Consider the following 16671-nt stretch of genomic DNA (forward strand, 5'->3'; position numbering starts at 1 on the left):
TCTTTTTTTGTTTTTTTTTTTTTTGCTAATACATTTAAAAATTTGAAATAAAATACATCATATTTTGTATATGTTGTATATGTATATATAGATATATTTTTGTTTTTTTTTTTTTTTATCAATATTTTTCATATATATATATATGTGTATATATATTAAAATAATTTGATGTATAAAGCGTTTGGATTTTGTTTAACATCGTTTGTTGTTGTAGTTTGATAAATAAATTTAACTAAATGCACAATATAAGACATGAATCTACAAGAATGAGACACGCAACTAGGCAAAAATTTGGGATCTAGGGTGGGTGGTTTTTTTTTTTTGCTTTTCATTTTTTTTATATTTATTTTCTTTTAGTGTTGTAAATGGAGAGAATATTTAAAATGTTTATCCGAGGTGTACACAGGCCTTTGATGGTGTGTGTGTGTGTGTGTGTATTAGTAGAAACTAAGCTAAAACCACGCTCCGTCTTGCACAGTCGAACCTGGTCTCGTCGATGACATCTAATTGCTATATGTAAACACTCACATATCTATATATGTATATATATGTAGAGTATGTGTGTGTGTATATATATATATCTCGCTTTACTCCCGATTCCATATGTATATCGTATATGTATATAGTAGTTTATATGCTCTTTTGTTTTCAATAATCTAATTCAACCAAGTTAGTTTCAATAATTCGCATTGAAACTCACATTCAATTGCAAATATGTTGTCTCTATACTCATTCCCGAAAGTGAAATGAGTATATTGGTTTTGTTTTGCTTGTTATTGTTGTTCTGTTCTTTCTTTGCTTTTGACTTCGCGCATTGAGGAACAAATTAATTTTATTTCTATATATTAAATTTGATTTGGAAAATGCAAAACGCTGCATCATTCGATTTACTGTTATCGTTAATCGTTTATCGTTCACAATTTGTCATCGTTAGTAGTGGATTAGTATGCATGTTAAGGTGTATACATATATTTATATATGTGTATGTGTGTGTGTGTGTTTAGTTGATTTGCCAACTGAGCAAGTATTCCGAAAATATTTCGTTACGTTTTTCTCACAATTCATTTGAATTTTGCATTTTATTATTTTTGTTTTTTATATAGTTGTAGTTATCATCATCAATAGAATTATAATAAATGTATGTATATATATAAACAAAAAGTTAATACGCTTCATTATCGTCGTACATAATAGTTGTAGTTCATATTTATCATATATATAAATATATATATAATAATAATAATTGTTGTTGCTTTCATCTCACATCTTTCATTTTTTTTTTTTTTCAGTGTATACTTAAATAAAAAAGAAAACAAAAAATCTTTGGCAGCATCTTCAAAATTTCTTCATTACATTGAATTTTCTTTTTCATAAATTTGCATCTATTCAATAAAATTTTTTTATTTATTTTTATTTATTGGTGTATACATAAATTTGTTTAATTTCAATTTGAATTTATTTATTTTTATATTTTTGGTGTCTTCAATTAAATATGTTTAAAAACAAATTACATAATTAAAAAATAAACATTGACTCTGAGGACTTTGAGTGTGATGTACAACGAATGTATGTAAGGATACATTGGCGTGTACATACAAACATACACACATCTATGTATGTATGTGTATGTAAATGTGTATAGTTAGATTATATATTTGTTTACTTGAGTAGTTGATTAACACAAAATTTATAAAGTATATAACACAATAAAGTACATGAATAATAAACCAAAAATAGGTGGAAAGCGTTCTCTTTCTGCTCACATTGTACAATGTTTTTGTTTGAATAGTCATTAAATAATAATAATAATAATAATAATAATATAATAATAATAAAATATGCCTTTTCTTAGTTCACTTTTTCGTTTCTTTTGAATTGCTTTTTGTTGTTGTTGTTGTTTTGTATTTCCTATTATTTATATTTAATTTAATCATTTATTATTTTTTTTTATTTTGCAGCTTAGCCACAAAAGAACGGCCTCAAAAATTGTTGTTGGCACCGAAGCTGGCGGAGTTGGTTCTCAATAAAATATTTAGCGGGCGCGTCTGTGCGTGTCAAGAGTAACGTAAGCTTTACCGTTATGTCGTTACGTCGTTCTCACTTCTCCATATGTCCGGTTGCGTGATGTTTGTTGTGTAATCTTATGCCACAACTATTGTCGATTACGTGATGTTCGTTTCGTACTCTTACGTTATACGTTAGGCGTCCGTGCGTTAAGTAACGTCAGTTTAAACTCTACTCTTACGTCGTCTCTCATGTCTGCTGCGTGATGTTCGTTTCGTACTCTTACGTTATACGTTAAGTTGTGTCCATACGTGACTAGTTCCTCGGGCCTAAGCTTCAGTGCGAGTGTGTCTGTGTTTTGAAATTTCGGTTGTTGCTTCGTCCAGTGCCACGCCCAATGGCCAACCAACTCTGCCGCCTTTGCCATTGGCTAAACTTACATAGGTATGTACATACATATGTATATATGCATATATATATATTTTCGCTAAACGTTCTACATAAACTTGTTTTGTAAAACGTTTTTTTTTTTTTTTAGTTCATAATCTCAACTAAATTGTAAATTTGATTTAAACTTAAGCACATTTTTTCATAAATTTGTATGCAATAGGAAATCAATTAGTTAACGTTTCTTTGTGTTTCTATGTGTATATATATGTGTGTTTGTTAATTTTTTTTTTTTTCAATTTTCCATAGTTTATTTGTTGTTTGTTTTTGTTTTGTATTCATTTTTCATTTTGAAACAGTTTTGCATAAAAATCATGTTTTCGTTAACTTAATATCATTTGTTTTGGATTTTGCATTAAAATATTTTTTTATTTAGATTTTGTTTTTATCTGAATTAAACCTAAAAATGTTTTATTTTGTTTGAAACAAAAACTTTGTTTTCTTTTTTTTTTTTTTTTTTTTTTTTTTTTTGCTATTCTGTTTTCACTTCAAACTAAAAGTAAAAAAAAAAGTTGTAAATGTTATAAATAAAAGCGTGTGGAATTACAATTTCATTTTTTTTTTCTTCTTTTTGAAGGCTTTTTCGTAATAACTAGAAACAAAGTGTAAAAAGTCGTTTTTGAAATAAGTAATTTGTTGTTTCAAAAACATATGTTTATATAAATATATAAACTTTAAGAGTTTTGTTTTGTTTTGTTTGCTCACAGAATTTTCGTTTGACTATTTAAGGCGCAAATGAGAAAAGAAAGTTAACAAAATTTGGCATATTTCACATTTGTGTTGTTGTTGTTACTGTTGCTTGTTGCTTGTTGTTGTTGTTGTTGTTGTTGTTTGTCTGTTTTTGCTAGATTTGTAGTGTTGTTTACATAATACTTGTTCATTCATTTAGTTTTTGCATTTGTTGCATAAGAAATCTATGTAAATTCACTAAGCACATTTCAATTATTGTTTGTATAGAGGGTAGATGGCCCGGGGAAGGACAATGGGGCGGGTCTAGATCTAAACATTTAAAACAAAAAAAATAATTATTGTACACAATATAACATGATGTAAGCTTAATTAAATAGAGTTAACTAAAATCATCATAACGTATTTACGAATATATTAAATTAAAATTATATTTCAACAGCCAAATTGTTCACAAAAATTGCATTTTTCTTCCACTCTTCTTCTTCATCATCTTCGTCATCGTTATATAGATGATTTCATCTCTTTTCTCATTACTTCGACAACAACTTTGGATAGGAGGTGTAGCTGTTGCTCTTGCAAGTGATTCTTTAGTAGCTTAACTAATTAAACAAAGGTAAATAGAAATTCATCAAATCAAAATATGATGTTTTTGTGTTGTGTGTGTTTGTTGCTTTCAAGTATTCAATATTTCAGTTGTACAACAACAAAAAGGATACAAAATAAAATTAATCGTAAGACAATTAAAAGCGTTTCACAAACTTATGCAATTAGTTTAGTTTTGTTTTTGTTTTAGCTAGAGCTAGATAGTTCTTCTTGGTTTCACATAATATATTAATATATATATATAAATTGGTGTAGCCTCACACGTAGTTGCAACAAACGAAAAAAATAAAAATAAAATAAAAAATTCTGAACAAAAGATACAAAAGTAAATGACAACAAAATATACAAAATTAAGCAGAAAATTATAAATATAAACTGTTTTGACAATGTTTTTTTTTTTTTTTGTTTTTTTTTGTTTACAAAAAGTACATAATATAAAATGGTTTAGACAACTTTTGTTTGTTGTTTGATTTAAGGAAAAATCATCAATGTACATAATATGCATATATATATAAATATATATATATATATATATTCCATATAATGTACACGTCTTACTAGTATTAAATAAATGACAAGATTAGAAGTTATATTCATATGAAACACATTAAAATTCAACAGCGTTAAACGAATCACTAAACAGGAGTTTTTTTCCTTTTTTGTTTTACATTTTTTTTTTTGTTATATAAAATAATAATTAATATAATCCATTAACTGCTTAACATACACAAATACAATATGCGTAAAATTCACTTTCGATACGTTTCGTATGTGTATATGTGTATGTGTATGTGTATGTGTCACTGTATGTGTGTTGTATATAATAAAATGTGTGTGTGTGTGTGTGTGTGAGTGTATGTGTGTGTTTGTTACAGCCTATACGAAATATAAGTTGCTTTGCTCTTACATAATAATTGATCCTAACCGACAAATGATCGTTTGCTAGACTTTTCACTTAGAACATAGTCAAAAATAAATTGCGATTTACATAATAGTGACAATAATAATAATAATAATAATAATAATATAATTATAATAAAAAATTCACAAAAAAATAATTTTTGTCATCGTAAAGAATCAAGAACAACAAAGTCGTAATATTCACATAATTAATCATAATATAATAATTATATAATAATAATAATAATAGTATGTTATTCATTTGTTTAAAAAATAATAATGTCTTGGGAGTAAACCAGCCTTATATATTTTATTACAACGGGAAAGAAATGGCACATGCCCCAATATGTGCTACTAGAAGAGTCCTTACTTTACATAAATACCATATACATACAACTGTAAACATATATATAGCATATATATATATATTGTGTAAATGTGGGCATATGCACACGTATATGTATATGTTTGTATTGTTTTTGTTTGTTTGTTTTTTTTTTTTTTGTATGTATATAAGCAAGAGGAATATCATTTTAACATTGTAAATATATATATAGAACTTAACAATAGTTTTTTTTTTTTTTTTTAATCTTTTGGTTTTCCTTTTCATGTTGTTTGTTGTGTATCTCGTTTTAGTGTTGATTTTGTTTAGTTAGTCGGTTGGCCTAATGCATTGCAAAATTTGATGCCTTTGTTATTGTGTTGTTGTTGTTGTAATTTGCATTTTGGTTTGTTAGCTTACATTTAGTTTGTATGTTTTGAATTTGTTTGTTATCATTACTAACACACTCAAACGCGACAATGAGAACATATATCACACACACACACACACACATACACACAAAAACCCTTTTACACACACACACACACACACAGAATGTATACTAATATTTTTGTTTTTGTTTTGCATTCAATCTGTATATAATTCATATATACAGTGACAAAAATCAGTATATATATATATATATATATATATATATATATATATATAGATATATTTATATGTGTGTGTTATTTTCTCTGTATGTATATAGATATATATGGCAAAGTCGTAGGATTCACATATATGTATGTCAGTTGTAAGATATTTTTGTTTTGTTAAATACATACATATACATACATACATATATATATTTATATATAGGTTATATATTCATACGCATATGTATATATATATATATATAAATAAATATCACCTTATATAAGCAGCAGTAAGGAAAAACCTAAACACGTGTCTCTCGTTTTCATTTGGTTTTTTTTTTTTTTTTTGTAGTTGTTAAAATTGAAAATATACGTTAGTTGTACATAATTTTAGATGTTTTGTTGTTGTTGTTAATTATTGCCTGGTTTTTCCTGTCCACTTTGGAAATGTGCACAAAAAGTGCACGTTTCGCAAATATGTATATGAATATATACACATATGTATATTCATATATTTATATACATATATATATATATATGAGTTGTGTGTATATATATTGTATGTAAAATATATGCGTGTTTGTTTTGGTATTTTTTTTCTTTTTTTTTTTTTTTTTTTTTTTTTTTTTGTCGAAAAAAGATTCTGGAAGGGGTTTTGCACAAAAAAGCTAATTCGTAGATATAACAATATGCCTATACATAGATAATAAGTAACATGAAGTTGTGTGTGAGCGTGTATGTGTGTTTCTGTTTGTGTATGTGTATGTTTGTCCAATTGGGAGTGTGAGTGTCACTTTGTATTGTATGAAAGTTGTAACAAGAACATATTTCAAATCGAAACGGAAAGAAAATTAAAAAAGAGCTTCTCCTAAACGCGTTGAAAATATGATTAGTTTTCATCCAATTTTGTTTTTGTGTTCATTTGTTTTTTTGTAGTTTTTTTTTTTTTTCCATTTTGTTAGGTTTTTTTTTGTTTGTTGTTTGTTTTGTTTCTTGTTTTAGATTTTTTATAGATGCTTGTTAATTATTTGTTGTTTTAGTAGCGCTAATCGTTTTAGGTTTTAGGTATTTTTTTTTGTTTAGTTGTTGCTATTAAATTAGAGATCAAAAATAGTATTGTTGCATTTTTGTTGTTGCTTGTTGCTGTTGTACGTTGACAACAATTCTGCTGAAAACGCGATTTCGAGATTCGAGAATTTTCGCCCGTTTTTTTTTTCTTTTTATTATTATTATTTATTTATTTATTTATTTTTTTGCCTTCCCATTTCGTTTCGTGGTCTTTGATGCAACGGTAGTTGGTTGGCCGTTATTTCGAGCTCTTTTAAATGGAAGGCGGCGACGGTTTAGCTCGAATGGGATTATTGCTATGCTGCTCCACGTCGTTTCTGCTCCTGCTGTTAGTTTTCCTGCTGATATTGATTATGCTATTGTTGGTGCCTGTTGATTGATGCTGCTGTTGCTGTTGCTGCTGTTGCTGTTGCTGTTGCTGCTGCTTATGCTGTTTTCTATTTTCATGATGTTGACAATGCTGTTGCTGTCGACGACATCCATAAATTTTGCCTGACGAGTACTTATAGTTGTATTTGATCAGATCGACAGCTGGACGATTGTTGCGCGCTTTGATTTGCAATCAGTGAACATACAGGGTGTTCAGGACAAGAACATGATGATTGTTCTTGGCCAGTGTTACGACATAGCCCTCAGAGGTGATTTTCAGGCCGCAACAACGTGAAACCTGCACAATAAACAATGATTTAATTAATAATATTATCATAGAGCAACAGCAATTGACACACAGGGGAGCAACCCATTGCCCTACGCCCTATGCATCAAGCGCCATTGCTCCTCTACGTAATCATAGATATATATATATATAAATAGGTGCTATAACTATATAACTATATATATTCAGCAAGCGAATGCAATTGCGCTGAAATCGTGCTTCATATGCGAACCTTGACATGTGGACACTCGAATTCGGATTGCAGTACGCCTTCCCGTGAGTAACAGGCCACATGGAAGCGATTTCCGTGTGAATCACCGATGAGTACGTCGCCAGCGTTGGATATGTCAATGCCGTTGGGAAAGCAGGTGACCTTCTCATTGCCAATGCGATAAAGGAAGGTGCCGTCCTCTTGGAAAACGGCCACGCAATGCCCTTTAAAGTCGCAAACGTAAAAATCATTGTCTGCAAACGAGAAATATGAATATATTTATATATGTATATATGTATATAGCAATATAAATGTGAGTACATGTGAGTAGCATTCATGACAGCAGCTGCACATGCGGAGTATACTTACCACGTATGGCAATATCGGATGGTTCTCGCATATAGTCACTGCAGTCGAACCAACGCACCAATTCGCCCTCCTCGGAAATGACGAAAACGGTGGGCGAGACGCTGTCGACGGCAACAATGTGTCCCTTGGCAGTTACAGCCAGACCCGCAACAATATCAATATACCTATATGCAGAGAGATCACACAATTAGCATGTTGTACAATATATACAATATATAGTTTGGGGCAGGTCATTCACAATCATTCGGCACGCACCTAATTGCAATTTTTCGCATAAAATGGCCGCACTTGGAGAAGATTTGCATGCGGGAGCGTTCGTTGCCTCGATCGCAGACCACGAATTTGCCATTGTTGTGCATGACAGCCACCTTGCGGGGATACCAGAGTTGGCCCTCCTCTTTGCCGGCGACACCAAATTGAAATTTGAGCGCGCCCATTTTGTCAAAGACCTCGATGCGATGATTGTTCGTATCGGCGACAATGATCTCCTCATCGACGCCCAGACAAAAGCCGTGCGGCGAATTGAATTGCCCCTTGGCCGTGCCGAGCGATCCAAATTTGCAGCGTATCTGCATGGGCGTGGCCTTGTTGCGGCCAGTTACAACGCTGGTGGTGCCGGGCGGTGCCACAGCATGGAAATTGTTGAGGCTCATCTCCTCGACACCGCCAACAATTGGATTCAGTGTTTGCAGATTTGGTGATGTGGCTGCTGGCATGCAGAAATCTGTTAAAATATAATCAAGGCACGTTGAGCTTCCGTTCGACGACAACAAATCGTGTTGCTCATCTGTGTGTTGTTGTTGTTGTTGAGTGGTATTTTGGGGAGTGTTGGAGATGTTGTTGTTGTTGTTGGTGTTGGTAGTAGTGGTTGTGGTGGTGGTGGTGGTAGTAGTAGTAGTAGTAGTGGCGGTGTTTTTGTTGTTGTTGGTTTTGGTGGGGTGTCAATTGTGGTAAAAAGAAAAAAGAACAAAATAAAAACAAACTTAAAATTTGCAAAAACAATAATAATAACAACAACAAATACAACCAAATTATAAGTTCTTTTAGAATGCCAATACGCTTAAAACACTGCAGACAGCATCAATGAAAATCGCATAGAAAGGCGATAATATTACAAATTTAGAGGTAGTTAAAAGCTGAGAAGATCTTGTTAAAAATCATACTAATTAAAAATAAATCTAAATAATAAAATTATAAAAAGAAAAATAAAAAAAGTTATGTAGCGAGAGATACGATAAGATATCTCATTTAGATTAGTGAATGCAATTAGTATTAAATTCGCTAATAAAAATCGCTAATAAAACTTACGAATCGCAGTTCCATTTGACAAGATCTCATTTTAAATCATAATTTTATAATTTAATTACAAAGAAATGCGATTGAGATAAACAATCAGAGTCGGAAAGAAATTTATATATTTATAATATATAAATATATATATATATATATATATATATACGTAAGCAAAGTGAAATATATAAACAATATTCACTACAAGCTCACAATAGATATTTATATATTTATATATATTAGTTAAAATTATTGATAAATTACTCGCAGAGCCAAGAGCATTGCTCGAGAATCGCATAGAGAGGCAAATATAAACGAAAGCAAAAAATGTCTCTTTTTGTTTATCTGTCTGCAGTTAGTGTACTATGTGAGCCGAGTGGTATGGAAGCAGGCAATCGAACAGAGCTGACAGTTTCGAAGATCGCGCCACTCACCATTGTTGTTGAGTCCCAGTTTAGCCAAAGCTTGCAGATTGTTGAGCGCGCGCTGGTCACCGGACAGAATGTCGGCCAGTGTTATGGGTTGGGTGGGCGTGACGCCAGAGGGCGGAATGACCGGCTGCTGATGATGGGAGGCAGCGCCGCCGGCGGCGCCGGAAGTGGCAGCAACAGCCACCGCATTAGAGCTGCCCACGCCCAACGTGTCGCTCATGGCGTCCGGTATGCTCTCCGTGAGACTGGCCAATCGTGATAGATTGTATTCAAGCATGCTGAACGGAGGGGTTGGTCCGCCAGCATTCATGCCCAGTCCATTGAGGGCACCCAGGCCCATGCCGACAGCGCTGTTACTTGCTCCAGCATTGATACTGACATGCCCAGAAGGTGGTGGTACTTGGACAATGCCTTGGGGCGTCACCATCTGCGATATTTGCTGGGTCACGGGCAGCGTCTGTGACTGTTGATGCAGTGCCTGTTGCTGTTGCTGCTGTTGCTGTTGCTTTTGCTGCTGCTGCTGCTGCTGCTGTTGCTGCTGTTGCGCCTGTTGCAGCGCCTGCTGCTGTTGCTGCTGCAGCTGCGGCGGCGAATCTGGCGGCAGCGTGCTCATCATGGAGAAGTTGGTCATGACCGAGGTGTCGCCATCGAAGGAGCTCTGCAACGACGATGGCAACGATATGGGACTAAAGACAGCTGCCGAGCTCAGCCGTCCCTGCACCGAGCTGTTGTTGACGGAACTGCTGCCAACTCCGGCCAGGCTGCGCACTCCAGGCGGCAGCATGCCAACGCCATGGCAGCCGGGCGCCAAGTTCGATGGCGGCGGCGTGTGCTGCTTGGGCGTGGCCATCGGAGAGGCCGTCGCCTCGGGCATTCCAGTTCCAGTTGTATTTGGGCTTTTCGTTGATTCCGTGCGAAATTTGCCAAACATTTCACGCGCGAAACGCTCAAACTTCTCGGGCATACAGTCGAACTGGAGCTGATAGTTGACATCGCTCTGGGGTGTCTGATCGATCAGATTGGCGCACTGAGCACTGATCACTGGCTTCAGCAACAGAAACTCTATGGCATTGGCCTTCTCGATGGCACGCTGACCGAACTGGGAGGCATGCTGCAGGCGGCCCATGTTATTCTCAAGGCTCTGCATCAGATCCATGATCTTCAGTTCGCGCTCCGAGTGCAGGCGACTCAGGTCGGTGATCATCTGATCGCGAATGACCTCGAGAGTGCGCTTATAGCCCTTGTACGCATCGTCGATCTGCTGTCGGACATTGTCGTGCTGCGACTGGAGTTCGGTTAGAGCGCTGCTCAGATTGCCGCCAGCATCGTTGCAATATTGTGCCTTCTTCATGGTCTCCGTCAGCGTTTGCTCGAGATCGGCCCGAACTGTTTGCTCGGCAACCAGAGCGGTCTCGTAGTGATGATCGTTGCCCTTATGATCGCTCAGCAGGCAATCGTTGCAGGTGGGCACCTGGCACGTAAAGCAATAGTATTTGAGATTCTCATTGATGTGCTGACGGCAGCAGATTGGCTTGTGAATGATCAGCTTGTCGTTCTGCACATTCTTCTGCAGATCCTCGATGCGCACCACCTGGTGGTTCTCGAAGCAGCGCATATACTTGTGCGCATTGTCGCAGCCGTTGCACAAGAAGTTGGCGCAGTCATTGCAACGTGATATGGCCTCCTCTTTGCTCTTACAGGACGTGCACGGTATATGCTCCGATTCCAGATTGGACAGATCCAGCGTATTTGTCACAATGTAGTCCATGGTCAGCCCCCTGACGCCCTTGTTGCCCAGATGGGTCAGCTGCTTGCAAACCGGACACTCCAGCACCGTATGCAATCGCTGATTCTCACTGCCATCGAACGAGGCCGACGAGCAGCTGGCCGCCGACGATAGGGATGTGGCCGGTGAGCTGGCTGCGGCCGCCTCCTTGCTGCGTAGCAAATTAAGCAGGCAATCCTCGCAATATACATGTAGACAGGATAGGATTCGCGGCATAACCAAACGCGAACTACAAATGATATGAAATGGTTTTTAAAAATTCGATTTCGATTTACTTAGCGCCATCGATAGTAACGATAAATCAAGGTTTTTACTAGTAGTAAAAGGCGCAGCATTTTTAGATCTTTTCTTTTTCAATAGCTATAAATATAGATTATCTTTATATAATTGGCTAGTTGATTAAAGTTTTTAGAAATATCATCGATACAGTCTTCGATAAATCAAGTTATTTATAACTATTAGAGCAGCATAGTTTCCATTTTTATGGATATAAATATAAAATATCGATAGCTGCCAATCGATTATAGATCAATGACGCGCTTTTAGTTTTCAGCTGCCTTTAGCTACTAATTTTGGTAACCTTTTTATCGATATTAAATCATGGCCAAAGTTAAATATTGTCAGTTAGAAACTCACCTGCATAGCATGCAGTTCTTGTCGGCATCTTTGAGCATGGAGCCGCACGTATCCTCCAGGGAATCCAGCTCCGTGACGCTCTTAGACTCATAGCCATGGCTCAGCTCCTGGCTGCTGCCAATATTGCTGTCCACATCGACCACCAGACCGAGGCCCGATGAATTGGACGTGGATGGGGCGGTTGTTGATACCGATGATGTAATCGATGCAGCCGATCCAATGCTGGACGAGCTGACGCGCGTCGTATCAATGCTGCCCACGGTGCTGCTGCCCTTGCCGGTGTCCGTGTCCGTTCCAGTGCCATTGCTGCAGCTGCTGCTGTTGCTGCTCGCGCTGCTGCTGCTGCTGCTGCTACTGGTACTGCTGGTGCTGCTGCTGCTGCTCGTATTGCTCACATCGATGTCTTCCAGCACCGATGATGAGTTCGAATCCTCGCAGAGTGTCGTACTCATCGAGACCCGCTGCTGCTGCTGCTGCTGCTGTTGTTGTTGCTGCTGCTGCTGCTGTTCCTCAATTGTCGCCGTAGCCAGTGATTGGCTCAGCTCCTCGAGCAGTGTGCTCATGATGCCAGCAACTTGTTAATTAGCCGTTTGTTTAATTGGTATCCCTTTTCTTGCTCAATCGTGACTAGGTGGGCGGGCAGATTTTCTTTTGCTCTTTCACACTTTCCTTCTTTCTAATTTTTCTCTCTGTCTCTGTCTGTTTCTTGTAGCTTGCAATTTCCTCAATGAATAATTAGACGTGTGTTATATTTGTTGCTTAAGTTTCTTTGTCTGTTACTGTTGCTGGTGTTGTTGTAATTTTTGGTTTCAAGTCCTTTACGCTTACTTAACTATCAATCTTCTCTTATAGCTGCATATCCCAATTGTGGTTGCTATTGTTGCTTGCTCGCACTCCTTGCAGCCATGCCAATTGCACACTGCAAATGGGTGTAAGTGTGACAGTCGATGTATGAATCTCTCTTCAGCTGCTACTGCTACACTAATACACACACACACACGCGCGTACACAGACAGCCAGTCAGGTAGGCGTTAGCGAGAGAATGGGTGGTTCAATGTGAGAGTGTGTGCTCGATAGCTGCTGTACTCACGAAGACGAACATACACAGGCACTCACGCTAGTGCACGCTGCTCACACTCACGCACACACACACAACAAGCTCAGTTTAGCTCTGCTTTTGCTTGTGACTTCCTCTGTTCCTCCTTTCACTTTTTATGCGTCTGCATTTTGCCTCTTGGATTTCTGCTCTGCTGTTCCTCTTTTCCTGTGGGCTCTCGTTTCTTGTGCTGATCCGTTATAGGTACCGTTATTGCAATGGAACTGCGTGCTGCTATTGTTTCAATTTGTTGCTGTGTTGCGACGAGTACGATGACGAAAACGACGACGACGACGACAATTATGACGACGACGACGACAGATAGGCGAAGGATAACAGCGTCGTTCTGCACAATATAAATATACCGCAAGTAATGGAAAATGTACCGTGAATTAATCCAAAATTTTCAAAACAAATTAGAAAAATATATCAAAAAAAAAAAAAAAATATTATAATAATAAACCAAAAAAATAAACCCAAACAAACAAACTAACAAAACAAAAGAAAATTTATACTATCATGTGCACTGTTTTATTAATGGTTAATGCATTAACCAATGTCTTAGTCAATTGTTAATAAGCTATCTAAATATATCTGCGAATTTCAAGAACTAACTACCCGAAACGCGAACTAACGTAGAAAAACATAAAAAAGTAACAAAAAATAAAAACAAACAAACGATGACACGCCTAAGTTTCAAACGAGAGAATAAACGTAAACGAGAAACAGACTTAAGTGTTGGCAGTAAAGTAAATGATGAAATGTTTGTCTCATCCAATCAGTCGAACGGTGAAAGGGTCTACACGGGTCTGCTTATGGCTCAGGCTCCGTGTCTGAAGCAGCTGCAGCAGCTGCTGCTCAATGCTAATACTCCTTTCGCTTATGCAACACAACGACAGAATGTCTCATACCGAACAGCTCATAATGATGCATACTTTAGGGAACAGTTAACAGTAAGCGATTCGGCATTTAGCAGCTCTCTCTCTCTCCCCCTCCCTCTCTCTCTCTCTCTCTCTCTCTCCCACTTACTTCTTCTGACTTTTAAGAGTTAAGCTGTCTCGGATTGTGTATAAAAATGATTGTTCAAATTAACACATTAAGATAAGAGCTGATTTGTTGTTGTCTATTTATATAGGTACATATATGTATAAAACTTCGTATGTATGACATTATTTATTTACTTTCATTATAAAAACAAAAAACAAAAATACCAAGTGCAAACATATTTAATTTCATATTATTTTACAGCGCTTATTCTCGACTGGTTACCAGGTCTTTACCGCAAATAAAGAAACATTCTCAACAATGATTCCTATATATACATTCATCAATAATTTCTATCTCCCAGTAACACTGTAAGGCACGAGCCGATCTTCAGTTTGTTAGCGATGTCATTCGATCGCGATAGTAATTATCGCAGCTGACTATAAGAGCTTGAGTAAAGAAGCGAATTGATTCTTTACGCACGTGCCCATTGATATACATATGTATGTGTGTGTGTTTGTGCATTTCATGTACTCGTAGAAATTGCGAGTCGCTCAGGCGGCGCAGGCGCCTGTGTTAGCATAGCTGCAACACAACATCTATGTATGTGTGCATACACACACCTAATACAACACATATATGCCCATGTACAAGTATACATGTAGTAGTAAGTGAAGTCAATGCCGTTTGCAATAAATTCAACTTTGATTTTCGCCCTTTTATATTGCTTGATGCAAGGACGCTATGCCAAGGGTCCTTGGACAAGAAAAACAAGACAAACACACATGACCACAGATCTGTTTTTTTTTTTTTTTTTTTTTAATATTATGCATATATATATATGGTATATGTATATATTATATTATATGCATACATATATACACTTATTTATATTCACATATATTTGTACGCGGGCTCTAACGATTCACATACATACATATGTATGTATATATTTTTTGAGTAATAACCGCAGCGGATGTGTCGCAAATTTAAATGTTGATTAGTAGCCCTCGAAAAACAAGAGGAAGAAAAAAAAAACATCGAAACGGTAATAAACCAACCACAACAACAAATCAGCTGCACGAAACAATTGCACCAATCTACATTTATAGACTCCGGCAAACACACACACACACTCTCACACGTATCTATATGTATATATAGACAGATATAAATATATTTATACACGCATTCAGACTACACACGTGGTACGCAAATTTCGAGCGTTTTGTTTACGAGAATCTGTGCACGACTGTCGACTACGCGTCTAAGCGCCCCGTGCAATTGGAACTGGGCATCAGCCAGATATGCACTCCCCCGACCCATACCATCCTAACGACTTTGTCGAATCTGCGCAGCTGTTGTTTTTTGTTTTTTTGTTGGCATATTCAGGCATTTTTCGTACTTTTTTTTACGTACTTTTTCTCAAACGTTTATTCTCACTGTACGATTGTCTCTCTCAATTGCGACAGTTATTTTCAGTGCAGCGCGACCCATGTGTTTTACGCGTATAAGAGAGAGCAAGAGAGCACATGTGTTGGTATGCGCATGCCCGTTCAGGGCGCAAAAAAAAACATTGGCAACCCCAAACACACACACACACACTTAAATATATATGTACATGTATATATATACACTTAGGTTTTGGTTGAAAATTGAATTTCTTTCAAAATATGTAAAAGATTCTATTTTAAAATTGGCTCTAGTGTACACTAGAGCTACCAATGTAGCCTGGACACCGGAGCTCTCTGTTGTTAAATTGTAATTAGATACTAACTGTGTTTTGCAACAGAAACACTGAATGGAAAAAAACGCGCCCGCTCTTTTAAAAGTCGGTACTTTTCTACATACATACATACGAACGTATTAATGCATGTGTATGGGTTTGCATGATGTTCGGGAGCCTGGGCAATTGAGCGAGTGTCTTGGCGTGCCGAGGAGCAGCATATCGAAAGTTCTAATAGTGGACATAGAAAATGGGGCAGGGAGGGAGACATCCCACACAGTAGTACACACTTGCAGCTGTGCGCACTGTCGTTCTGTTGTCCTTGAACGCAAAATTTTCACTCCACCGCCCAGGTGCTGCTGGTCGCACAAAATACACATACACATACACATGAACATACACAGCACAAACGCATGGACAGAAAGTCCTTCAGGGGTCTTCGCGTCTTGTGCAATAAAGTAATATGATTGACAATTTAATTATTTGATTGCGATACCTTTCTTTAAATTTTCACACGTTTTTTTCTTCTGCTCGTTACGATTTATACTTTTTCGTCGCGCACACACGCACACACACACAGCACTGCTGGCCGCCGCTGCTGCTGGTTCTCGCGGTTAGCGATGAAATATTTCATATCGCATCGATGAAAATGGCTACACGAACTATCGAACCAACGATAATTTGCCATCTTTAACAATGTGCAATTCGAATTTAACGGACACTCGAAGAAGTTCATTCAAATTAGACCATTTGGCATCCAAAATGAGCAGATATTAGGAGAACATTAAATAGAACGTAATTAATTAATTAATTAAATCCCTTCTTCTCCTTCTTTTCTGAAACGCCAATAGGAA

General features: G+C 36.5%; 1 protein-coding gene across 3 annotated transcripts; it reads right to left on the minus strand.

Moving 5' to 3' along the window:
- Positions 1 to 7045: 7045 nt before the first annotated feature.
- On the minus strand, positions 7046 to 16474 carry mei-P26 (E3 ubiquitin-protein ligase meiotic P26). 3 transcript variants are annotated; one of them, XM_018016172.2, is made up of 7 exons: positions 16314 to 16474; positions 12012 to 13453; positions 9593 to 11604; positions 8124 to 8574; positions 7869 to 8032; positions 7521 to 7753; positions 7046 to 7300 (listed from the first exon to the last, which is right to left on the minus strand). In XM_018016172.2, the coding sequence occupies exons 2-7, from the start codon at positions 12572 to 12574 to the stop codon at positions 7196 to 7198; spliced, it is 3528 nt and encodes a 1175-aa protein (XP_017871661.1). In that variant the 5' UTR covers positions 12575 to 13453; positions 16314 to 16474; the 3' UTR covers positions 7046 to 7195. The 3 variants fall into 3 exon arrangements, with proteins under 3 accessions (XP_017871661.1, XP_017871660.1, XP_017871658.1); XM_018016171.2 differs by having other exon boundaries at positions 8124 to 8592; XM_018016169.2 differs by having other exon boundaries at positions 8124 to 8655.
- Between the last annotated feature and the right edge of the window lie 197 nt (positions 16475 to 16671).

The sequence above is a fragment of the Drosophila arizonae genome, chromosome X, assembly GCF_054131065.1.
Source record: "Drosophila arizonae isolate 15081-1271.41 chromosome X, UAZ_ARI_1.0, whole genome shotgun sequence".
In the NCBI taxonomy this organism is placed as follows: Eukaryota; Metazoa; Arthropoda; class Insecta; order Diptera; family Drosophilidae; genus Drosophila; species Drosophila arizonae.

What these genes read in the sequence shown, in the direction of transcription:
- mei-P26 (XM_018016169.2), bottom strand. Translation starts at nt 12,574, where the DNA reads ATGAGCACACTGCTCGAGGAGCTGAGCCAATCACTGGCTACGGCGACA. An exon ending in ACTGGGACTCAACAACAATG is followed by an intron (nt 8,656 to 9,592) that starts GTGAGTGGCGCG and finishes AACAACACACAG; the next exon opens with ATGAGCAACACGATTTGTTG. An exon ending in ATCCGATATTGCCATACGTG is followed by an intron (nt 7,754 to 7,868) that starts GTAAGTATACTC and finishes TCTCGTTTGCAG; the next exon opens with ACAATGATTTTTACGTTTGC.